The sequence below is a fragment of the Lethenteron reissneri genome, chromosome 29, assembly GCF_015708825.2.
Source record: "Lethenteron reissneri isolate LAM-NWPU_2019-01 chromosome 29, ASM1570882v1, whole genome shotgun sequence".
Classification (NCBI taxonomy): Eukaryota; Metazoa; Chordata; class Hyperoartia; order Petromyzontiformes; family Petromyzontidae; genus Lethenteron; species Lethenteron reissneri.
In genome coordinates, this window is record NC_083807.1 from 10,126,034 (window position 1) to 10,151,034 (window position 25,001).

Sequence of the window (25,001 nt, forward strand, 5' to 3'; positions counted from 1 at the left end):
CGTTTGCGCAGAAATTGGACGTGCAACTTTCCCCTTAAGCCAGCTTGAGTTGGAGTAAGGTGAGGCACAACACTTGAGCAGGACGGGCAGCAAAATACGGAGAGCGCTTTTAATGTAGTCATATGGACCTTGCAGTGGAGGCCACTGGTCAACTAACAGTTGTGGTTCAGACCTTGCATTGTTCACACTTCTCCAAAAGCCACACGCACTATTAAGACATTTGTTCTGCTGTGCGTCCGCCATCGTAGTCTCAGCAGTGGTCTTTATTTAAAAGGATCGTAGCAATGATGCATTGCTGTGGTGGGTGCGCTGAGCGTGACGTTGAGCTGACAAGGTCTCCAGTCATTCATTCATTCTTCCCGTGCCGTTTTTTTTGTTTTCCACCCCCCGCTGCATGAGCAGATCACAAGACTTTGTAAGATTAGCTATTCGAAACACGTTTATAAGCCACAGAAGATGCATTTCACACGTTCCTTTCTCAACCCTGTAACTTTCCATAAAAATCATTTGCAATTACAATTTGTGTAATGTATTTAAAAAAATTCAAAGCTGGAAAGGAAGCAGAAAGCCAATATATGACAACAATCCATTATCACAGACTACCAGTTGTATCAAAAGACTTCCTTTAGCCGTGGGTTCTAATGTAAACTGTGCAAAATTTACATATAAATAGGATCATTTTCCATCTTACATGCAATATTAACTCTCTAAACTGTGCCACATAGGAACCAACATACGGTATGTACAATTATGTAATGACAATCAATGACACTCGTATTTCATCCTCCAGTGACAGATTTCATTAATATGTAGAGAATAATGGGACTCCAAACGTATTTTAATTAGGCTGAATTGTGCACATTCTAACATAGCCCTGAAGGGAATTGAGAAGGGGAAAAGGTGATCCATTTATCCCTTGTGAGGTTTACTTTGCATTTGTTGCCTCTTTCATTTTTCTTTCTTCCATTCAGTGTTTCAGCATGAAGTCGTCAAGCGTCGCTTTCACAATAGTCCCGGCGATTTCTCAAAACAAAACTGGGAAGGGGCTTGAAACAATACGAGGTGGGGAGAGGGAAAGTGTGGCAAGTGGGTTGGCATTCCAGTTGTTTTGGGAATTGGGGGAATTGCGCTTCAGCTTTATTATGTCGTCCCAGCAGTGCAATAAGCATTATTTTTCTTCTTAAAAGTGAAACGTCGTCCATAAGGCAAAGGGGAAGAGTTGGCAGCTCGCCTGAGGTGCCCTCCGTCACACCTCGATATAAATCTTTTCCTGTTTATCTCGCGATTCATTGATAAGGTTTGCCTTCTCTGTCCGCGTGTGCCACACGAGAACCTGGAAAAGAGCAACGCTTCGAGTTAAACGGAGTCACAATTCGAGATGAATCGGGCAATGCAAACGTGTAAGTGTGGTGAGGGAGCGAGTTGGTCGATTGAGGGGGGGGGGGGGGGAAAGATGAGCTTACGTATACCTGAGAGCCGCAACATTTACGTTCAGAATGTGAAAACAAATGTACTTTTTTTATTGGCTTTAAGCATGCATATTGACCATTAAGGTTGGGAACAGAAGAGCAATAGTTGGACAAAAATTATCATGTATGTATATTCTTTGTGTCTTTTGGTAAAGCCACGTAGATAAAAAAAATAATCAAAATAATAATATCACGACGTTTCGATCGCAACGCAAACAATCGTCTTCAGATGAAAAAAATAACCCGTAAAAACAAAGTTTTTCACTATAAATCCTTTATATGCGTGGGCATCGGTTTTTATTTTATTCATTTCTGTTTTTCTTGAGTAAGAGTTTCATTTTTATCACATTGGTATTTTAAATAAAATATGAAAAAAATCCTAAAAAGTGGAAAATTTTGGAAATCTTTTTTTCACGAAAATATATTGTCACGCATAACGAGTCTGTGTGCAAAATGTCAGCTCGATTGGATCACGGGAAGTGAGTTAAATAACGACCGAAAGATTTGCACGGTCGTAAGCGCGCAGGCAAGTGAACTTAATATAAAGGATTTAAAAAGAGGGGGAAATCTGCCGAGGCAGGCTGTTTATAAAGGTTTAGAGATGGGGTGGGGGCAGCTAATGTTAATGTAGGGGAGGTCTCCGTAACATGCAGAAGGTCTCCACCAATCAAAGAGCTGTTTACAAATGGTTTAGAGATGGGCGGGGCAGCTAATGCCAGTGTGGAAGAGGTACCACGGAGCTGTTGGGGGGTGGCCATTGTATTGTGAGAGATTAGCATGTCAATGTAAGAAGAGCTCTTTTTAAATCCTTTATATTAAGTTAAGTTCGCATGCTTGCGTGCTTGCTTGCTTACGACCGTGCAAATCTTTAGGTCGTTTTTTAATCCACTTCCCGTGATCCAATCGAGCTGACATTTTGCACACAGACTCGTTGTGCGAGACAATTAATGTTCGTGAAAAAAAAATTCTAAAATTTTACACTGTTTAGGGAAAACAAATTAAATATTTAATTACCAATTGCTTAATACTGGCAGACAATCATCTGACCCATAGGTGGCAGCCATCTCAAGCCAGAGGAGGAGAGGACTCTAGCCGCCACGCATATAAAGGATTTATAGTGAAAAACTTAGTTTTTACGGGTTATACTTATTTAAATTCTCTTAAGTATATGCACTGTAATTAATCTCAACGCAATTTTAATTTTCACCAAAACAAATTAAGTAAATGATGTCTCTCTCAAGGTATACATTTTCCTGAATATATTGTTAAAAAAGTATTTTAATATACAGTAAGCACATGATTCACATCTCACCAGTAATCTTATGGCCATTATGACAGGAACTAGTAGCCAATAGCCATTTTTTGTTGCGTTCCTATGAAAATCAAATCTTCTAATTCTCACATGACCGACAGTTATTAGCCATATAGGACATGAAATATTCTCCGGTATGTGACTGTGATCACCCAAACCGGACAATGAGTCATACAACGACCCAATGCCCGAATCTTAAACGCGAATGAGGCATCACAGCGATAAGACTCTACGACTCCTGATGCAATTGTTTGACTCAACCAACTCACTCCAAAATTATTCTTGTTGCTCTACATCAGCGGTCGGGAACCTATGGCTCGCGAGCCATATATGGCTCTTCCAGTGACGGCATATGGCTCCCAGACAATTTTGAGTTGAAAAATAATAATAAAAAATAAAAAAATCAGTTTGGAACTGATTTTAAAATACTTGTGATATTTGCTGAATAATACCGTGTCATTTTAAAGTAAACAGAAATTAGTTTTGAAGATAAATTTCACGGGTCACGCCTGCATGAAGCTCAACCTCACCACGTCGTATGAACCAGACTACAAGGCCATCAGCAAAACCATGCAGCACCAGAAGTCGCATTAAAAGTAAGACATATTTAACTTATTATACGTTAAAAAATACTATATGGCTCTCAATGAAATATATTTAGAAATATTTCGCTTTTATGGCTCTCCCAGTCAAAAAGGTTCTCGACCCCTGCACTACACCAACATCAGCCATACGAATAAGATGGCCGCGATAGTGGGCGTGGGTGTACAGATAAGAGTTTGTGCGCCCAACAGATTCCCATTGCAGCTCCGAGCTGGTGGCAATTTTACACAAGGGGTTGGCGGCAAGGTGCAGGTAGTGTGGCGCGCGCAATGAGCGTCGCGCTTCTGTCTCAGTCACCCTCTGAGCCCCCATTCGTCCAGCGGTCACCGTGCTCCCTGGCCCCATGCACCTTCCAGTGAATGCCGTTGTTGTACTCGCTAGGGTCGCCGCGATGTAATATTTCACGAGATGATGACAATTTTCACGTGATGAGGGATTGATGGATTTTCATGGTATCAGTTTTCCAATACATTTGTAATAGGATTTAGCATTTTTATAGTCTTGGTTTTTTTGCTTTGTTGTACTTCCAGTCTGAATTTAGGCCTGCCACTTGGCAACCTTTAACGCACTTGCTGTTAGTGACACAAGGAGTGATTAAATAATCAACCCAACTACAAAATTATAACTACTGAGCTGTCAATTTATCCAGAATACATTGTTCTCAGCACTCAATTATTTAGCAAAAGCTATATATTTAGAAGTCTCAGTATTGTGCTTTTGTCGTTTCAGAACTATTTGGTTAGGGAATAAAATAAATAAATAAACAAGCAATGACAAACACAATATAACGAAATTTTGCAAAAACATTATAATTATCACGTAGAAGGGAAATAATAAAATAATGTAAATATAAAACAATACAAAATATTTATATTTTATTATTTCCCTTCTACGTGACTTTACCGAAAGAACCAAGAACATGAATCCCTGCAGTCACGAAAGCTTTAAATCAAAATTATAATTATCGTGGACCTTATAGATATGTGATGTCTCCATATCACGAACCAAACTGCTCACTGTGGCGTTGCAAGGTGGCAATGATGCGCTGTCCATGGTACCACCAGCAGCGACGCTTGAGATCAAGAGCAGTGCCTTCCTCGTAATCCATGGGCGAGCGGGGAAATTGGTGCTGCCTCAGGTAGTAAAAGGTGAGCCAGCGCCATTCTATTTATACGGCTATTCGCTTCAAATTGTTATCACATAATTCACTGTTATTGGCCGCATTGAGCATTTGGAATAGCTAAAGTTATGCCACTTGAGGTGGTTTTGACAAGTGAAACATCCAGTCTGGGCTCGCAGACTAATGGTGCTAAACATTTTTGAAAATCATTTCCATTGTACGCGCGTAGTATTTCGCACCAACACCCCCGGACAGCCAGCGCATGTGTCGGCTCTATCCGTTGTGTTTCTATTATGAGGGTCTTCGCCGTAAGGCAATACTACAATTGACCATACAGCACAAGGTCCACGATAATCATATCGTCCGTTTTGCTAATTATCGTGACCGTTTTTTCGATATCCTTTATTCTGGCAAAATAAATGTCAAATAATAAAGACAACAATTAGATGTATGCACGAAACATGCTTGTTTTCCCGCATCACAGCTTACAGTGAGCCTGGACTATTGCAGTAGTTGATTTAATTAGTTATTTCTCGCATCGGTGACAGCGTGTGCGTATTAAGCATTATAGGTTGCGAAGTTGCAAAAGCAGTTCACTCAACATAATACACCTTTGAGTCATCTTTATTTGTAATGGAAAGACAGCAATACACAAAAAACAATACAACAAAACTGCTAAATACTAATACAAAGTTATAGGAATCGGATATCATGGTACTGTAATTGTCATATTGTGAAATTTTATATCGTATTGTGGAAAATGAAATCGTCACAACCGTAGTGATTGTGTGGTGGGCATAGCATGGAAGGGGGCAAGGTGTTACCGACTAGGCCAGGGGTCGGCAACCTACGGCTCCGGAGCCGCATGCGGCTCTTTACGTGCTGCTTCTTGACGATATGTACGTATTACATAGATGCATTGCGGCTCTTGAAATACTGAATTTTGTACCGAATTGGAAAGAAATGGCTCTTCTTGTTATTTTGGTTGCCGACCCCTGGACTAGGCCATTACGAGGATCTGAATGTGGTGCTTGGAAGCAGCGAGCAAGGGCGCAGCCATGACAACTCATTTTGGCATTGGCAGAGAAGTGAATCACGCCCTAATTATTTTACCATTCTAGGGAGGTGGGGGTGGGGAAAGAAAATGCATGTTGACAAATAATAGTATTTTTTAAATACATTTTCTGGAGGAGGAAAACCACGAGTATGTTATTTTTGTTGGGTAAAAAAAAAAGTGTTACAAAGATTCTTAACACGTAATATTTAATTAAGCAAATATACGTGATCAGCTGCTTTGTTGTTTTCAGTGAAATATGACCCTGATAATTTTCACGTTTTATTTGAAATTGAGCCAATTTAAGATACAGTAACTTTACATATTGTTATTCATTTAAAAAAAAACTCACATTAGTATGCTGTGAGAATGTAATAATATGATGTCACATTGGATTGCGGGTAATATATTTAAATAACAAACAGAAAAGGAATGCCATAAAATGAAACTTCAACATTTTAGTCCATCAACCTAAGGCCCTTGTGGGCTAATTGTTACTGGCAGAATTTAAGGCCTGTATCCTGACTCAAATGATATTCCAGAAGCGAACATGCTATTTCCATTGCTAGTAAATATGTCCATGCATCCATTCGTCAATCTGTTTGTCCAACTTCACATGCGTTTAACAAGTTGATTAACAAAATCCCTAAACCATTTGTAATGTAGTTTATCTAACAATATACAAATATCAATGGGCTAAATAGGCAGGATAAAAAAAGTTTTTTTAGGTTATTAAAGGTCCCATTTTGCATGCAAGCAATAAAACTTGTGTCCATTGATGTACACGTGTGCATCTAATGTATGCTTCATGAGACATTGGTGTTTGCCTCTATCTGGGCACAACTCTCTTTGAAGAGTCAATATCGTCAATTGAAATGGCTTCCAGCTTATTTTATTTGAATGTAGTGAAACATGTTTGGTTTGTTATTTTACTAGCATGTTGTTTTTAGGTAATATTATTTGATTTAATTCACAATAATATTAAGCATGCACCACAGCATTGGTTTAGTTTTCAGTTAATAATACAAAGAAAACAGCAGGCAATTTTCAGTCTGTTTTTCCAAAGATAAATACGAATTTATTTTGCATTGCCAATCAAAAAAGGTACATGGGTTGGGCGTGTATTTTTTCACGTATTTTTTTCATTTAGTCACGATACGATATGTAGCGTATATAGCAATTGTCATCACAACAATGAAGGGCTAAGGCCATTTTAGCAAAGAACAATTACAGAGCTGTATATAATGTAATGGTCCAACGATTTTTCTTAAACTTTTTATTTTATTTAAAATAAAGTGCAAGAGAGGATTTTTTTGTCAGCATTTGTAAAAAAAAACAAGACTGTTACACAAAAAAAAGAATTATGCATTTTTTCTAAGTAAACGTGACATCAGTTTGCAACATTAATAATGTTGCATATGTCATAAAGGACCTATTTATATATATATATATATAAATAGAGGACAATGTGGCTGTTTTTGTGAAAATACATAGCAGGATTTAACATTATTGGGTTTTAACGTATTTTTTTTCAATATAGGTATATTAACCATAAAGACTACTTTATTGTGAATATTCACTTAAATATAATGAGCATAAAATTAGGTCGTTTGTCATAAGGTCGCTTGTGGCCAATGAAACAGGTTAGTATTTAATCACCAAAATTAGATTACATTTTTTTTGGCGATAAGTATATCTTTTATATCATAACATAACTTCTTTGTTATTCTGAAGCTATCTGAAGGCTTCCTCCACACCATACTGGCCAATGTGGGTTCGTGAAAGAGACGCTAAGGACTGCATTAGTTGACACTTTTAATGGGCCACGGTGCCATTTTTCTGAGATTGTCACAACCATGTAGATAGCAAGTAATATTTTATATACATATTGAAACAGTGTTCGTACGATAACTAGACAATTATTTATAGCAAAAACACAATTTAGGGAAATGTTATTGGTAATTTTTTTTATTAAACATAAATCACAGACCTTTGTAGATGTTTTAGATTAATTTATTTGTACGTTTTTTTTTCAGAAAAATATTTTTTTGTGATAGTTTGGCAAAAGCCATTGGCCATCCCTCACTACCATACAACAATACACCTAGTCCCTGCAACAGGATCTGATTCATCACTCTTCATTCGACATCCTCTTGGGTGTGTTCACTCCTTTAGCTGCCACTCCATCATCAGTCTTGACCACCGGTGATGATTTCCTCTTGCAGCAATGTTCTACCCACGCTAACTTACTTCTCTTAACAGTCATTTGAATGCCTCTAATTTGACTCTAACTCGCACGTATTCTCAAATTCATGTGATCCGCTTAGGAAGATATTGGAGCTATGCACTCTTCAATCTAAATCGAAAACTAATTTATTTAGAAATGCTCTTTGTGTTTATTCTGTTGTCCTTCCCCGACACATCTGATTAGCATGGTTGGTGACGTATGGCGCGAAATAAGTTCAACATACATACCTGGCCATACTTCTTGGTGCACTTTTTAGAAATATTTCCTTTTTTCTTTGTCAATGTCTATCCAGGTAATCGACACTGATTCATACACGTTATTGTTCAGGCACGTTGCTATGTTTCTGTTCATTGCTAGGTTCAGTTTTCCAACCGACCTCGTCAGCCTCTTGATTTAATGTTTTATCCAAGTCCACTTTCTATAACTACATTGGATGTGTACTTTAATGCTCACATACATTCCAAGTCCCACTTTAAAGCGTTATTCTATAATTTCACATCGTTCATGACTCATCATCCACTCAGAAATGGCTCATATCTTATTCAATTATGTTCATGCCAATATTACTGCAATGTAATTTTCAGGACACACATTCTGATGTCGCCATGGATAAATTTGGCAAAAGTGTATCTCCTTGTCTTACTCCCTTATAATACGTACGTGTGTTTTCATGAAATCCCAGTGTTGCTGTTGTATTTTTGTAAATGGTTCAAAAGTATGTTTTATTTGAGGCCTCGGTTTGTGATATCTTGGATGATTGTCAGTTTTCACGAATACAAATGGACTTGAATTGTCTACTAAGGCCATTAATAATGGAATTTGATATTCATTTGTATTTCCCATAATCTCACAGTATATATATGTGTGTGTGGTCACTGGTAAACCTGGCTTTCTCGTGATTAGTTGGCCTTTCCATTTTTGGTTATGATTTTGCAATAATATCAGTGGACAATGAATACATTTGCAGTAAGAACCCAACCGGTCTTGAATTTGTTAAATCAGTGAATAATGTAATAATTGAGTCCTTGTTCTGTGATTGGGGCATTTCATTTCTCTGTATATATGTAGGTCGTCAATTCTGTGTGAACAACACAGTTTTAATGTAACGAAAATAAGAAAAACGTGTGGTTTGTCTGGGTGTATCATCAGTGTGGGTTGTAATTGGAAACTGCACAATCCCTGACCAATCCCATCTACTTATTTGAGAGAGCGGCTTAATATTTCTACAATTGAATACGATCAAAATGAAAATCAGATTGTAACAAAATTATTACATTGGGTTACGTCCAATCTACTGGTTTTTTAAGGTTGACATTCATTGATTTTTACATTAAGGGAAACACTAATAATAACGCACTATAAAATACATTCACCATCTGTCCATAACACATAAACTAAGATTTAATAAAACCAATTGTTTTTTACGTGTCTAAATATTAATATTGTGATTCAATTGTGGCAGAGAAAAACTAAATGTTAACCATAATTAAACAGTCGATATAAAATAGCAACCAGTACTTTACCTTATCCTTGCTTGCAGGCATTGCAATTATGCTCATGCTTACAATGTCTGCGAACATGTGACTACCAATCAGCTAGCTATGAATATGCCATTGCCAAGGTTCGACATCACAAATTAATGCCCAGATATCGACTGTTGCTGTCTCACTCGTTCGTTTTTTGGCGTCTTTCTCCTTCTCATTAGCCTTAATGTAACATTTTCACATAATTAACATCGATTACAGAGACTGCAATCGTTTCTCACACACTCAATTCCACGCATGCTTAATCCGATTAATCGATTCCGGTTCAAAAATTGATCACAGCCCCATTGTTGAGTGGGCCACGTGATTGTATTAAAAATCCACTGACCTAACACCGCATAGTGGTTGTTATGTTGCTTTTTAACAATTTATTTTTGTTTTATTTGAGTACAATTTGTAACTAAATAAACGGCAGAGCTTAGCATATTGGCTTTTGTCTTAAAAATATTGCTTCATGACTGTGTTTTCTACCAATCAGCCAGCTACGACTCCTTGTAAAAAAGGTGTCAGTTTTGTTGCCTGATAAAAGGGTAAAAAAAACAATTATCATATTTGCTACTGGCAAAGGAGGTTCCAATGGAACATTGCCTCACTTTTTATTCAATATTTCCGTTTTTAAATATGGCCAAACAGCAGCCATGTTCTGAGAAGAAAAAAAACTGCCATGGTGTCAGTAAGGATTCTATTTCCCTTGTTTCATATTTTAATTTATAATAGCATGTTGTTTAATTTTATCTCAATATTTTTATGAAATTGACAGCGTATGCGAGTTAATATAATTTCGGGGAATGTTTTTTAATGTGTTAGTATGTGATTTTTTAAAGTGAAACATTCTCATCATCATCATCATCATTTAAAAAAGCAATTATATTTCTAATTTACTTCTACTACCATATATTTAGCAAGTATAACTTGATTCGTCAAAATTGTATCACTAAAAAATATAACTCATTATTATATCCATGCAAAAAAAACACATTATAGTGGCTCAAAAGTAATTGTAAACATGAATAATTTTTCTTCTTGTTTCTTTCGGTAAAGTCACGTAGTCCCTTCTACGTGACTTTACCGAAAGAACCAAGAAAATGAATCCCTGCAGTCACGAAAGCTTTAAATCGAAAAATGAATAATTTTGCATAAATTTACTGAATATTCAGCATGCATCTTTCACGCTTTTTTGATATGTAATTACATGAAAAGATGTTTTTTTTGTTTAAGTAGCGAGCGTCTCACCTTGGTGCAGTTATCTGCCTTGGGCTCCAGCTCCTCCATGGTGGTGATCTGCTTGAGGAAGTCGGACTCCTGCATGCCGGGCTGCGAGCCTCTCCTCTTGAACACGGCTTTCGGGTTTAAGAGAAGGACCTCCAGATTGACTGCAAATCCTGGTGGGCAAAGACTACCACTTTGTTGGATGTTTGACTGTGGACCATGATAGTAATGATTGTGATGATGAGTATTATTATTCTTTCTCTACATCTCAATGTGGTTGTTACATCACCATCAGTGGTGTCCTCAGGTCCAATCTTTAACAAGTTGATAATACGTTAACAAGGTTTACAGCAATAGTTCTGTCTGCAGCTTGACCAGCAGGGGGCGAGATTCTGAGAGAGCAATTTCGTGAAGCGGTCACACACGTCTTCTTGGTTCTTTCGGTAAAGTCACGTAGAAGGGAAATAATAAAATAATAACAATAAAACATTATAAAATAATTCTCACGACGTTTCGACCACAACGCAAGCAGCCGTCCTCAGGTGAAGACCAGGTCTGTCGGGGAGACAGCGTCTGAATGAGATGTGGACCATGATAGGCTTGGAGCGTCTTTTTAAAAAGGGACAGAAATCGGAACACGTGGATCACAGAGCGTGCACAAGAGAAATGGCCTGGGGTTGTCATTCAGACTCTATCTTCACGACAGACCTGTTCTTCACCTGAGGACGGCTGCTTGCGTTGTGGCCGATACGTCGTGAGAATTATTTTATTATGTTTTATTTTTATTATTTTTTATTTCCATTCTACGTGACTTTACCGAAAGAACCAAGAAGAGGAATCCCTGCAGTCACGAAAGCTTTGAATCGAAATAATATTCATAATAAAGGTTTTTTTTTTAAATCTGACCCAAAAACCTATATTATGAATGAATTGTATTCGTTAACTCGGACGGGATTGGCATTGTGGGTTTAGCACGTAAACATTGGTTATCCCTCAACCCAGCTCGGATTAAACAACAATGTCCATCATCATCATCATCAGCCATTGTCTATCCTCTGCAGGATGAAAGGCACCCCCATGCCGTCACTATTCATTGAGGTTCAGAAGCAATGCCCCGATCTAACTCGCTCCTGCACATAAACGAATGGATTAGCAGCTGTGGAGAATACCAGTCCGTTACATTACATCGTCTTCAACTAAGCGCCAGAGCAAGAACATAAATATCCTATTTGATATCATTAGTCAACATAACTGTTCAAACCCGCTGAATGTGAACGTGTCTAGAGGATTGTTACATTTACATGCTTTATTCCAGGATCAAATATACTTGGTGATTTTTACAGTTGCACTGAGGATGCCATCGCCATGAAAAAAATGCACCTTTCCCGCTGAAAAACAAGGTCAAGAAGGGGTGAGCACGAAAGGGGGGCCTGAGGTTGAAAGGAAAAGGCAAGGGATGCAAGGGTGATACGGGCTGGCTGATGAGTGATCAATATTTGCAAGGATAAAGAGGGCAGGGTCGGGCCTAAGCCAAGCATAGCTGCTTTGTCGCTATTCAACACTGCAGACAAAGCAATGCTGCACGACACATAAACATGTACACAGATTCATGCAGTAACGTGCAGAGAGATAGACTAAGGCACCTTTATTGGTATTGGGATTCTTTTGCAATTTTGCCAGTCTCAACGACTAAAGACACACCTCTAAGATGATTAAGGTTCAGTGTTAATTACTGGTATCAAGAGCGGAATGGCCATGGGAAATCAAGAACAGCGCATTGCGGCTTTATACAATTCATATGAGAATGTAGCTGTGTTACCTTACATCACGTTGTTGCTCTATACGACGCGCTTAGGATAATGTAAATGCACTGATGCGTTTCAGAACCATGGACAGCGCACTGACGCACAACATCAGCCTGACAAGCGTTCCTCCCTCCCTCCCCCCCATACGTTTCCACATTAAGGCAACCCGAGCGAGTGAATGAGCACGAACTTCGACGAACCTGCCATATCGGTGGCGAAGGGCCGGTCGGGCCGCCAGCCCGTGTACCACCCCACGACGCGGCCTCTCTCCACCAGGGGCCGCTCGTAGCGTCGTCCGCCCACGAGCCCCACTGGCCACACGCCCACCTGGTGGACGCTGCGAATCTGCGGGACAGAGAGAGGACGAAGAGGCGGAGGAGGAGGCTCAAGTTGAGTACCGGGAGCAGCGGAGAAAGCGGATACGAGCCACACCTTCTGCTCACGCACTGTCGTCTAGTGTCGTGCCCAGCTCGTGGGCAGAGAGAGGGGCTGCAGCATTGATCCTGTCCTAAATCATATTCCCGTGTAGAGTTCACTCTATACAGGGTGCCCCAGGAGTTAGGACATGTTGGGTTGTTATATGTCTTTTAACAAATCACATAGGACGTTTTCATTTATATGAAAATAATTGAAATTGACTTCCATTGACATGAATGCACGCATGGGTTCTGTTTTGAAATGAATTTAGGACTGTTTTAAAGATTACCGGTGTAATCCTTGAACATCCATCAATTGCGTTTTGTCTCAATTCGTTCAGAGTTCTTGGTCGAGTTTTATAAACAACTGCTTCGAGGTGACCCCACAGGGAGAAGAAACTGTGATGTCATTAATCATAGATAAAATATCAACTCAACTTAAGGGATGATCGATTAAACATTTTAATGGCAGTGTTAAACTAAATTAAATAATCCTACCTTTCCTAACTTTTGGGCCATTGTGGATCTCTCGTTCCCATTCAGCCTTACACTCCAGTGTAAGTTCACACGTTGGTAAATATTATCTGGGATTTTGCCATCGGGTAATATCATTCTGGATTTCCGAACCCAAAGATCGTTGTTTCGCAAGTGCGCTAAATGTCCCTGCCTCTGTTCAAGCAGCAGTAGACATGGCGACACCACATTAAGTCTGAAATGTGTGTACTCCGAAGCCGTCTCGACAGCGTGGAAGAGTAGGCCAAATACACCGAGCTCCATCTAGTGGAGATATTTTTGCCAACAGTGGCATGAGCAAGGAATTGCGGCGTTGCACCTTTACATAAATCTAAGCGTGACATGTTACTTGATCAACCGCGAAGAGCTGCATGTGACTGATATAACCAAAGTCACGCTCTTGAGCAATTTCTGTCTTATTAACGCATTGTTTAAGATATGAAATTTGACGCTATGCAACTGCACTCGTCGCGAGAAGGGATAGTGACCGATGGTCAATAATAATTACGGAGTTTCAACCAATGAAGAGAACAACGCGTCCGAGAGAGAGGACGCCCATTGAGGAGATGAATTAATTCATTTCATGTGCAGGATTTGGATGGTTTATTCCATCGCGGGATCACGAGTGGTGGTGGTGGTGGCGGCGGCGGCTTGGGAAGTCATTCATCCAGCAGTGGACTGACCATACCATGGCTAATGCTATGAAAACTGTGGACTTCGCGGTACAGTATATAGCTATCAAGAGCAATAGATAGTACGGATGTTGTAACCCTGTGATGATATACCGCCCGCTAAGCCTCGCTGGTTTCAGAGCGCGGTTGCAGAAATTGGTTCTTTTTTTTTGTCTACAGCGGTTGTTCATTTAAAAAAAAAGTCGATGAGCGTGGCTACGGCGCGATTGCGTAATAAACAACCTTGCCGGGATGCTTCAGAATGGGCCAAATTAAGCATGTAGGCGCAATTCAAATGCTCCGTGAGATTAGCGTACATTTGCAGCATGTTCCACTCCACATGAGCATTGCATTTTTTTGATGCACATTGTAAAAAAAAAGCTGTTGCAGATTGTGTTTTGAATGTTCTTTTATGTGCGTGTCTCTTGCTCCATACACTGAGCGGTGACGCAGTGGCGAGCGCACTGTGCTACAAACCCCACCAATAAACAGTGGTGACAATTCGAACGGGCCCTGGTCTTCCCGAAGGTCGACTCAGCCTGAAATGAGGTTGCGGTGATGTAAACATCAGCATTGGAAGACAAAGGCGGCTGGGCGTGGTGTCGTGTGTAGTATGCCGTGCCAGCCTTCACGGGTTGTTCGTTAACAGTACGTTAATAGCTATATGGGGGATCTTTGTCTGTACACTGAGCTGTAAGTATTACAATGCGCATGACTAAGTTCTCGAGAGGATTGCAGTGTGAACGTGCGTGGATACGTTGTGGTATGCATGCAGCAAGCAACACATTCACACTCAGTGACAATGCGATGAGTACATTCGTTCACACTAAAATTGGACACATCGTGGATTTTCACATGCATTGTGTGTATATATAGTGCGTGTAAAACACGCTCCGTTGTTAGAGACTGCTATCCGCGTGCAGTTTGTGTTGAAATGAAAGCGTATATATTCGTGTCTCTGATCTGCTGGCTGGCGTCGTTCAGGGTCTGTTTATTAGTCTGCGTGCATACTTAAATGACCCGGGTCTGATTTGCCGCTCACGGCCAACACCAGTGACGATTATCCCAACCGGCCCTGGGCCTCCCCTAGGTCGACTCAGCCTCAAATGAGTACCTGGTGCGGTGTGAAAACATCACCACGAGGGAGACAAAGGCGGCCTTCATCAGTGTTCACTAACGGCACTTGCCCCAGCAGTCTGTTAAGGCTATACGGGAGGTCTTTGCCTCTTGTCATACTTAAACGAATGCCTGACTTTACATAGGCAAATGTCGCATGATGTAGCTGCTCACCCCGAGCTATAAATGCCCTGATCGTGCCGTTCGCCTTTTGGCGTCCTCTGGTCTAACACTGTTTGAGACGAGGCTCAAAAGAAAGCTGTCTCTGGTGTGGACCAAACAGTTTAAAAGACAATGCATATATTGTATCAGAACATGTTTTTTTTGTTTGCATGTTCATCACAAGAACGTGTGATTAATGCAGACAATGTTCCAGTGAAAAATGATTCTTTTTGGTGTTTTAACATCTTAACACCTGCTTTATTGCTAGAAATGGTACAAGCCTTTGTAATAGACATAGGCACTGGGGAGACAAAGGCGACCGGCCGTGGTGGTGGACACCCACCCCCTCGTGTGCCGTGCCGGTCTTAATTGGAACTCACGAACAGCACTTGACCCAGCAGTCTGCGTTAAAGGTTATTCGGGATGGGGGGTCTTTGTCTTTGTGCACACTTGAGCAGTCTTGCTTGAGCCTGGACGCTTTGTGCGAAGTGCACATCGCGTGTATCTACGCCTCCGAACGCGTCCGAGAAGACTTCAACCTGCTCGGTTGTTAGATTTTCCTCGCAAGATCGAGAGAGATGTGGCGACATCTCGGAGAGGTGGTCTTCGTCCAGCAGTGGAGTGATCATTTCTAGATATGAAGCTTTCGTGACTGCAAGGATTTATAGTTTTTTTTTTCCGGTAAAGTCACATAGGAAAAAAAAAATAATAGAAATAATAATAGAAATAAAATAAATCATGGAGTGATCATGGCTGACAATGCAATAGATGCCCCCCCACTTTCAGCCCAGGTTTTATTGTGTGAAATATCATATAATAGGTATGTCTATTGATTTACGCGTGTATTAGGGAGCCAATGGAGAAATGCACTTTTAAATCTAGATTGAAAACTCTTTTTTTTAGAACCCCTGATTGCGTTTAGTTTGTTGTCCTTCCCCGCACCTCCTATTAGCACGGTTGGCTACGTACGGTGCGAAAGAAGTTCACACATACATATAAACATGCGAAGTATGTATGTCGGTAAGAGAGTGTGTGTGTGTAAATACGTCTGTTAGATAACTTAGCGTGGCTCTAGCTGCAGACTATACGCTGATCCAGCTGTATGTATCAGTATGTAAGGTCTATAGGGGTTACGTGCATTCTCTTCTGTCCCATGGCCTCGTGCAAGAGCCTCAGGCTGTGCGTGTGTGCGGCGCATGACATAAACGGCATGTGTGTTATGAATTACAGGAGTACTACAATAACAATGCACAGTTGTTTGCTAATCGATAGATCAAGGACATCCCCCAACTTGTCGATCGTGGGAGTTGTTTTGACCATACTTCACCACGCAGGTTAGTGCGGGGTGGTTGGTCAAGGGGGTGCAGAAGACCGGTTTAGATAATCACTCTGCATTGACCGTCAGCCAGGGTCTACAGCAAAATTCATAGTGTGCGGTGCGCTAACCGCTGCACCACCGCTCAACGTCACGTAGCGTATGTGGATGCATTGCGTGAGTGGCGCATGCCCGTTATGTCGAATATCTGCACGCTGCACATGCATGGTAGTCTATACATCACGCCTATTCTATACTGTGTGTGTAGCATGTTGCATGTTGTATGTGTGTCAGTGCTCTCGCCTCGTGGAAGAGCTCCAGGCTGTAGGTGTTGTCGTCGTCCGCGAAGAACACGACCCCCCGGTCGCGGGACGCGGCTCTGTTCCTCCGCAGCCACTTGAGGCCCTCGTTGCGCTGCTCCGTGGCCCTGGGCTGCCCCGCTCGCTTGAACCTCCTCGGCGTGGCCACGTTGAGGTGCGTGTGCGCCACGCCGCAGCCGGCCAGCAGGGCGCCCACGAGGGCCGTCTTCTGGCCAGAGTCCTCCACCACGAGCCAGTGGAAGCGCGGCACCTGGCGGAACGTGTTGGCCAGCCGCGTGAGCTCGGCCTTCTGCACGGCGCGGCTGTACGTGGGGGTGATGCAGTACACCACGGGGACGAGCGGTCTGCTGCTGCTGCTGCTGGCGTTGCAACACTCGTTCCTCGGGGGGCCCCGCGCGTGGTGGAAGTAGCCGTGGCGCAGCCGGCTCTTGCTCAAGTCCAAGTCGCTGACCAGGATCACGACCAGGACCCAGGGGAAGACCACCAGCAGGCGGCTGTAGACGTACGATTTCATCGTCCCGACGGCGGCTGGGTGCGCGGCGGCTGGCGGCGGTGCGCGCTGCTGCTCATCGTAGGCGCGTGGCGACGCTCATGCGTAAAAGGCGCCTCCTTCATGCTCTTCTTCCACGGCGGTTGTTGGGAGACGGAGCTCTGCTTCTGGCTGATGGTGTCTTCTCGAGAGTATCGTCTTGTTTGTGTGTGTGTGTGTGCGTGTGTACATATATACACACGCACACACAGACACAACCGCGCAAACAAAACCACAAGGTATCCCCCCCCCCTCCCAAAAAAATTTTTCTCCACGCCTCGTCCCCCAATTTCCCTCCGACCGCTCAGTTCAGCCGCGTATCCCGAAGAGCTGTGCACACGCACGGCTGATGTTGGATTTGTTCCGTCGCACTGTTGATGTGATGTGCAGCAACAGCAGCAGCAGCCGTAGCAGCAAGAGCCCAAATAGCCACCGAAAAGCTGATCTCCTCTTGAAACGTGCCTCTGTCGCTGGTAGAGGCTGGCATCCCCAACCCCACTTCAACAAAAAAAAATATAACAAAACAGCCGAACAAACCACACACACAAAAACTGCGCCCGCTGATCGACTCGGTGCCGTAGATCTCCGCGCGTCTCTTCCACCGTGCGTGCGTTGTGGGGGAGGGGAGGAGCGCCGCTCGTACGAGCTCGCGGGGTGCGTGAACGACCTTACAATGCACGAGTGGCAGCGCCTTTTATACACGAGACGCGCGGCGGTGCTGGGGCCGAGCACCCCCCCCCCCCCCCCCGATATGCGCGCCGCTGCCGACGCTAGCTGGCGCGCAGAGCCCACGAGCGACGCAGGCAGGAGGGGCAACAGCCTCCTCGCACCCGCTCCATCTACGCAGCTCATCCACAAATTGCACCACCCCCCAACACCAGCACCACCTCCTCGCTCGCTCGCAATGCACGCACGCACGCTCGCCACCCCTGACAACTAGCGTTCTCTCACGATCATCCCCAACATTGCCATTCCACCACTGACATTCCAGCGCTGCCATCCTTATACCACTGCCATTCTACTATAGCTATACATCCAACCGCAACCACGAATACAACTATCATTCCATCACTACCATCCCATCACTATCATTCTACTGTTACCATCCGATTACTGTCATCCTATCACGACCACCCTACCACTGCCAATCTACTCCTGCCATCCTACCAATATCATCTTACCACTCATCCCATCGCCATAATTCCTACCACTACCATATTACCACGACGACCCATATGATCACCATCCTACCATTACCACCCTACCACTACCATCCCATCACTACCGTCCTTCCACTATCATTCTACGGCTGCCATCCTACTACTACCATCCTTCAACTGCCATTCTACAATTACACTTTGTAACATAATTTTTGTTCCTGGATAGTAAGCATTATTTCGTAATTTCTCATGCCTAAAAAGTATTTTTAAAAATGGCTATTATTCCCCACAAACTTTGCTTTTATGAGCAGGAAAGTTATATTTTGAAATATACATATTTTCAATGAGAAAACGGGCGAGTTTGTGTCTTTTCGTTCACATAAAGTCAGAAAAAAACAACACATTAATCATTGCCTAAAGTAATACAAAAATTACTACTTAAGATTTAGAAGAAAAGTAGTTTTTCGAGATTTACGATTATACTGTAAATCATTTTCACGAATCAGCCCCCAAATGTAGTCTCCCATCATGTTCTCGTTATACTGTCCTTGGTAGTGGCGTTCACAGCCCAGTATGTCCTGGTGGAAGCGCTCGCCTTGCTCCTCCGAGTACGCTCCCATGTTCTCCTTGAATTTATCAAGATGAGCATCAAGGATATGGACTTTGAGGGACATCCTACAGCCCATTGTGCCGGAGTTCTTCACCAGTCTCAACCAGCTCCACATAGTTTTCGACCTTGTGATTGCCCAGGAAGCCACAAACCACTGCGACAAAGCTGTTCCCAGCCGCTTTCTCCTTACTAGTGAGCTTCTTGTGGAATTCATTACACTCCAGGATCTTCTTTATCTGTGGTCTGACGAAGACACTGGCTTTGACCTTTGCCTCAGACACCTTAGGGAATACGTTTTGAAGGCACTTGAAGGCTGCCAACTCCATATCTACAGCTCTGATTAATTTTTTCACAAAGCCCAATTTGATGTGCAGTGGTGGCATCAGCACCTTCCGGCGGTCCACCAGTGGCTCCCACTTGACGTTGTTCCTCCCCACAGAGAACTCGGTCCACTGTGGCCAGTCCCTGCCTGTGATAGTGCGCCTTGGTGTCCCTGCTGTCCCAAAGGCAAAGGTAGCAGGGAAACTTGGTTAAACCGCCTTGGAGACCCATCAGGAATGCCACCATTTTGAAGTCTCCGATGACCTCCCAGCCGGACTGATCACACTTAAAGGCGTCCAGCAAGGTCTTGATGCTGTTGTAATCCTCTTTGAGGTGCACCGAGTGAGCCAGGGGAAGAGACGGGTACTTGTTACCATTATGGAGCAGCACGGCTTTGAGGCTCCTGGATGAGCTGTCAATGAAGAGGTGCCACTCATTCTGGTTACCGGCGATTCCGATTACCTCGAACAGACTGGTCACATTGTGGCAGAAGCAGAGCCAATCTTGACGGGTGAAGAAGCTGCAAAAAGGTTGGCGACGCTTCCTCTGATCTGCGACTTGCACACTTTCATCCAACAAGTTCCACTGCTTGAGCCTTTTCGGCGAAAGCTTTGCATTGGACTTGGTGAGACCAAGATCTCTCATCAAGTCGTTGAGGTATTTTGTCATCTGGATCTACAACATCTTCCTCGCTCTCTGACTTACTGCTCTCTTCTAAAGACGGCTGCTCTCTCTCCGGAGGAGTGGGTGCTGGAAGCTCATGGCAGTGTGGCACCGGGACAATGGATGAAGGAAGGTCCAGATACGTGATAGCAGGTGCATTCTTGCCAGTCCGACGTTTGGAAAAATAATGGTTTCTCTATAACAGCTACCGCTTGCTCCGTATACCGATTATATATTAAAGCATTGTTTTTACAATTGCATCCTGGCTATAACGATAGCTGGATTAAATGTATTATGTATAGCCTATATTGATCTAAACTCATCACCGCATCCTAAATGGGTTTCCAGTAGAAAAAAACAGTTTACAAAAATTGCTGTCTCGATCGGGAGTAGGATTCGTTTTTGCAAACGTGTATATTTGTAGTCTTCACCATGATTTTACAAATTTCAGAAAAGCGGTGCTCGTATTAGTGACCCAGAAAGGATGATGAGATGCGGTTGTATTTATTTAGACGCTACATGAATCTAAATTGTGTTGTAATGTACCGAGTTATTCCATGTCCAAGCTATGAACTCTCGTATCCTGATTGTGGTCTAGAGTGCTGAGAGCCTACTTGCTCATACCTCATCAACCATCCGCGCCACAGTAAACACGCGAGGAAGGATTGATCATCTATCTGTGCGGAGTTCGAGAGTTCTACTCTCACGGGCGGACAGTTTCTCTGGGTACTCTGGTATCCTTGTGAAGCGAAACAAAAATGATGCCTCAACATCCAAACAACATCTCCTTTCTGAAATATAAATCTAAAGACTCCACCAGGTTCTATCTGGATGAATATAATTTTTTGAAAGCTGTAAATATTTCACGTTGTGAATTTACAGGTTGCGCGATAGATGTATATTGTTTTACATCAAAATATATTGTTATGCAGCTATAGGTTGTGTTTGCTACATGCTGATATTAAAATAACAGTCAATTGTACACTTTTTTAATGATGACAACGGTCCGTTACCACTGTCTGCACTGATAATGCCACAGCTTAAAAGTTTACTTTGTCCAGTATTGAAATTAGTTTGACATTGTATCCAATATAATGTGTTCATGATCAGATTTACCAGATCTATACTATTATTGTACAATATTACTGCATTTTAATATCAGCTTCATTAAAAAAGAAAACATTACTTTTTAAAGACTTTTTCTTTAATTATCAATGTTATATTACACAGTACATACATAGTACATATGTGCTACTTGAATAATCGTTTGAATTAAATGCGCGGCACGCATGTTGAGCCATTATTTTATGATGTTAGTATTTGCATGGTTGGCCAGTAATCGTGTTCCCCATAACGACCTCCCCAAACCCCACGGCTCTCTGTTAGTCTATTCTAATATAGAGCATAATGCCGGGTCACTTAGCATTTGGTGCAAATACACGACACTCGGCTCGGAGACCTAATGCAGCCATTACACGAAACACGTTTTGGAAACGCACGATCGCGATCTGTCTACCTACAGGGTGGGTGGTTCACACTGGGCGACCACTTAACGAATGTGACTTGACGTAACGCCCCCCCCCCCACCTTATATTTCCTATATTGAGCCGTATATTGTTATTGTTAAACGGTAAATTGAACAAACAGCCAAATAAGGGGGTGTGGGGGGGGGGTCAGAGAGCTCATGGCTCGGAATATTTTCCAGTAAAAATCACAAACCACGTGACCTAAGCAACAAGAGCACCCTGGGTGGTGTGACGAGGTTTGTCGCATAATGTACCACGGGGCATGCGATGCGAGGGGCATAACATTAGCGCCCACTGTGTATGGGCACACAGGTGTAATGATTGTGCTTGCACTCGTGGCAAACTATTGTGGCAATTGCACGTAATTGCCGCCTTGCAGTGTTAAGTTGTGGTGGAGCAGTGCTTACAGGCTGTCATCACCCCAGCCGTAATAATTCATCTTTGCCACACCGATATTGCGTGTAGTAAAATGTCTTTACCAAAGATAATAGCCTCTCCAGGTCTTGTGACTCGTTTGAAAAGGATCCTGTATATGTTCTGTGGTCAGTGGGTGAGTTTGCGCGTAGAAAAGAACCAAGGTTGTTGGAGAAACACATGCACAGTAAAAGGGCATACACTCACACTCCACTACACGAGTCGGTAACCAAACCGACTTGCTATGCTGCCTCTTACATGTACCTCATTGTCTTCCAGGTGGGTGTTTCGTGCAAATGATCAGCCACCCTGATTCATAGGCTTAATCACAGTGTTGCTTCATCATTACCACCACCAGACAAAAAATAATTTGTAACTAAAACAGCAATAGCATCTACAGTGAGGGAAAAAAGTATTTGATCCCCTGCTGATTTGGTACGTTTACCCACTGACAAAGAAATGATCAGTCTATAATTTTAATGGTAGGTTTATTTGAACAGTGAGAGACAAAATAACAACAACAAAATCCAGAAAAACGCATGTCAAAAATGTTATGAATTGATTTGCATTTTAATGAGAAAAATAAGTATTTGACCCCTCTGCAAAACATGACTTAGTACTTGGTGGCAAAACCCTTGTTGGCAATCACAGAGGTCAGACGTTTCTTGTAGTTGGCCACCAGATATGCACACATCTCAGGAGGGATTTTGTCCCACTCCTCTTTGCAAATCTTCTCCAAGTCATTAAGGTTTCGAGGCTGACGTTTGGCAACTCGAACCTTCAGCTCCCTCCACAGATTTTCTATAGATTAAGGTCTGGAGACTGGCTAGGCCACTCCAGGACCTTAATGTGCTTCTTCTTGAGCCACTCCTTTGTTGCCTTGGCCGTGTGTTTTGAGTCATTGTCATGCTGGAATACCCATCCACGACCCATTTTCAATGCCCTGGCTGAGGGAAGGAGGTTCTCACCCAAGATTTGATGGTACATGGCCCCGTCCATCGTCCCTTTGATGCGGTGAAGTTGTCCTGTCCCCTTAGCAGAAAGCACCCCCAAAGCATAATGTTTCCACCTCCATATTTGACGGTGGGGGTGGTGTTCTTGGGATCATAGGCAGAATTCCTCCTCTTCCAAACACGGCGAGTTGAGTTGATGCCAAAGAGCTCCATTTTGGTCTCATCTGACCACAACACTTTCACCCAGTTGTCCTCTGAATCATTCAGATGTTCATTGGCAAACTTCAGACGGACATGTATATGCGCTTTCTTGAGCAGGGGGACCTTGCGGGCGCTGCATGATTTCAGTCCTTCACGGCGTAGTGTGTTACCAACCGTTTTCTTGGTGACTATGGTCCCAGCTGCCTTGAGATCATTTACAAGATCCTCCCGTGTAGTTCTGGGCTGATTCCTCACCGTTCTCATGATCATTGCAACTCCACGAGATGAGATCTTGCATGGAGCCCCAGGCTGAGGGAGATTGACAGCTCTTTTATGTTTTTTCCATTTGCGAATAATAACACTAACTGTTGTTACCTTCTCACCAAGCTGCTTGGCGATGGTCTTGTAGCCCATTCCAGCCTTGTGTAGGTCTACAATTTTGTCCTTGACATATTTGGAGAGCTCTTTGGCCTTGGCCATGGTGGAGAGTTTGGAATCTGATTGATTGATTTCTTCTGTGAACAGGTGTCTTTTATACAGGTAACAAGCTGAGATTAGGAGCACTCCCTTTGAGAGTGTGCTCCTAATCTTAGCTCGTTACCTGTATAAAAGACACCTGGGAGCCAGAAATCTTTCTGATTGAGAGGGGGTCAAATACTTATTTCCCTCATTGAAATGCAAATCGATTTATAAAACATTTGACATGCGTTTTTCTGGATGTTGTTGTTATTCTGTCTCTCACTGTTCAAATAAACCTACCATTAAAATTATAGACTGATCATTTCTTTGTCAGTGGGCAAACGTACAAAATCAACAGGGGATCAAATACTTTTTTCCCTCACTGTATATCTGAATCGGTTCAGGCCTCACGTAAATTGCGTGACTTATTTGTGGCCACGCCTTCCGGATCTGTCCCCTCTTCCCCCCACCCCGCGTGAAAACAGACGCGTCTCCATGGGGCTCACTTCTAATCTCTGCTTCCTTCTCCCCTCATCATCACCCTCTCATCCCCGGCATCTTGGCGAAGTCATTCCTTCTCCCTCTGCTGATCATCACCTTCCCGTTCCTCTCGCTTCTGTCCATGCACCATAACCCTGACTCTACTCCGCTTCCAGTGGTGTGCCACTCGTAATAAAACGGTTTTCATGAGGAAAATATAAAAAAAATGATAGAGACAATTGCAATTTGGTTGGCAATGTAATATATATTTGACACCGCATTAAATCACATGCTCTGCAGTTAGACTTGTCATCCTGCTTATGTTTCAGTTGCTCCTTGAAAGACGAACAAGGCGACACTCAAACACAACTCTCACAGATGGCCGACCAGATTTATGAATATTATATTCGTAGTAATATCGTGTAAAAATCCCACAAATAAAAAGTAAGTGCTTATTAAAATAATTAAATGGCTTGCACCAATGTCCCAACTCTTCGCAAACATGCCAAGCCAACTCTGCCCACTACGCAGTTAATATTCTCTGGGTATGACCATGATTTTTTCTGACAGGCTTGAAATGATTAAAATTATTGAGCAGAACAGGGTCACAATAATTAATTGTTTGCTGGACCACACGCACGAAACGCAACGCGAAACATAAACGTTTATCGCCAGAGAACATCCACAGTATTTAGTCGAAGGCCAGTCTGTGGTTTGCACGAACAGCTCAAGATGTAAATTTCGATTTAATGCTTTCGTGACTGCAGGGATTCATCTTCTTGGTTCTTTCGGTAAAGTCACGTAGAAG

At 42.6% G+C, this 25,001-nt stretch overlaps 1 protein-coding gene across 2 annotated transcripts; it reads right to left on the bottom strand.

Moving 5' to 3' along the window:
* Positions 1-215: 215 nt before the first annotated feature.
* LOC133349231 (galactosylgalactosylxylosylprotein 3-beta-glucuronosyltransferase 2-like) lies at positions 216-18,070 on the bottom strand. 2 transcript variants are annotated; one of them, XM_061562555.1, is made up of 4 exons: positions 16,861-18,070; positions 12,565-12,709; positions 10,584-10,732; positions 216-1,333 (listed from the first exon to the last, which is right to left on the bottom strand). In XM_061562555.1, exons 1-4 carry the CDS (start codon positions 17,389-17,391, stop codon positions 1,247-1,249), a joined length of 912 nt encoding a protein of 303 aa, XP_061418539.1. In that variant the 5' UTR covers positions 17,392-18,070; the 3' UTR covers positions 216-1,246. The 2 variants fall into 2 exon arrangements, with proteins under 2 accessions (XP_061418539.1, XP_061418540.1); XM_061562556.1 differs by lacking the exons at positions 216-1,333; positions 10,584-10,732 and adding an exon at positions 11,515-11,947.
* Positions 18,071-25,001: the final 6,931 nt, after the last annotated feature.

What these genes read in the sequence shown, in the direction of transcription:
- LOC133349231 (XM_061562555.1), bottom strand. Translation starts at nt 17,391, where the DNA reads ATGAAATCGTACGTCTACAGCCGCCTGCTGGTGGTCTTCCCCTGGGTC. An exon ending in CTTCGCCACCGATATGGCAG is followed by an intron (nt 10,733 to 12,564) that starts GTTCGTCGAAGT and finishes TTTGCCCACCAG; the next exon opens with GATTTGCAGTCAATCTGGAG. An exon ending in AGGCAGATAACTGCACCAAG is followed by an intron (nt 1,334 to 10,583) that starts GTGAGACGCTCG and finishes GCTCTTTTCCAG; the next exon opens with GTTCTCGTGTGGCACACGCG.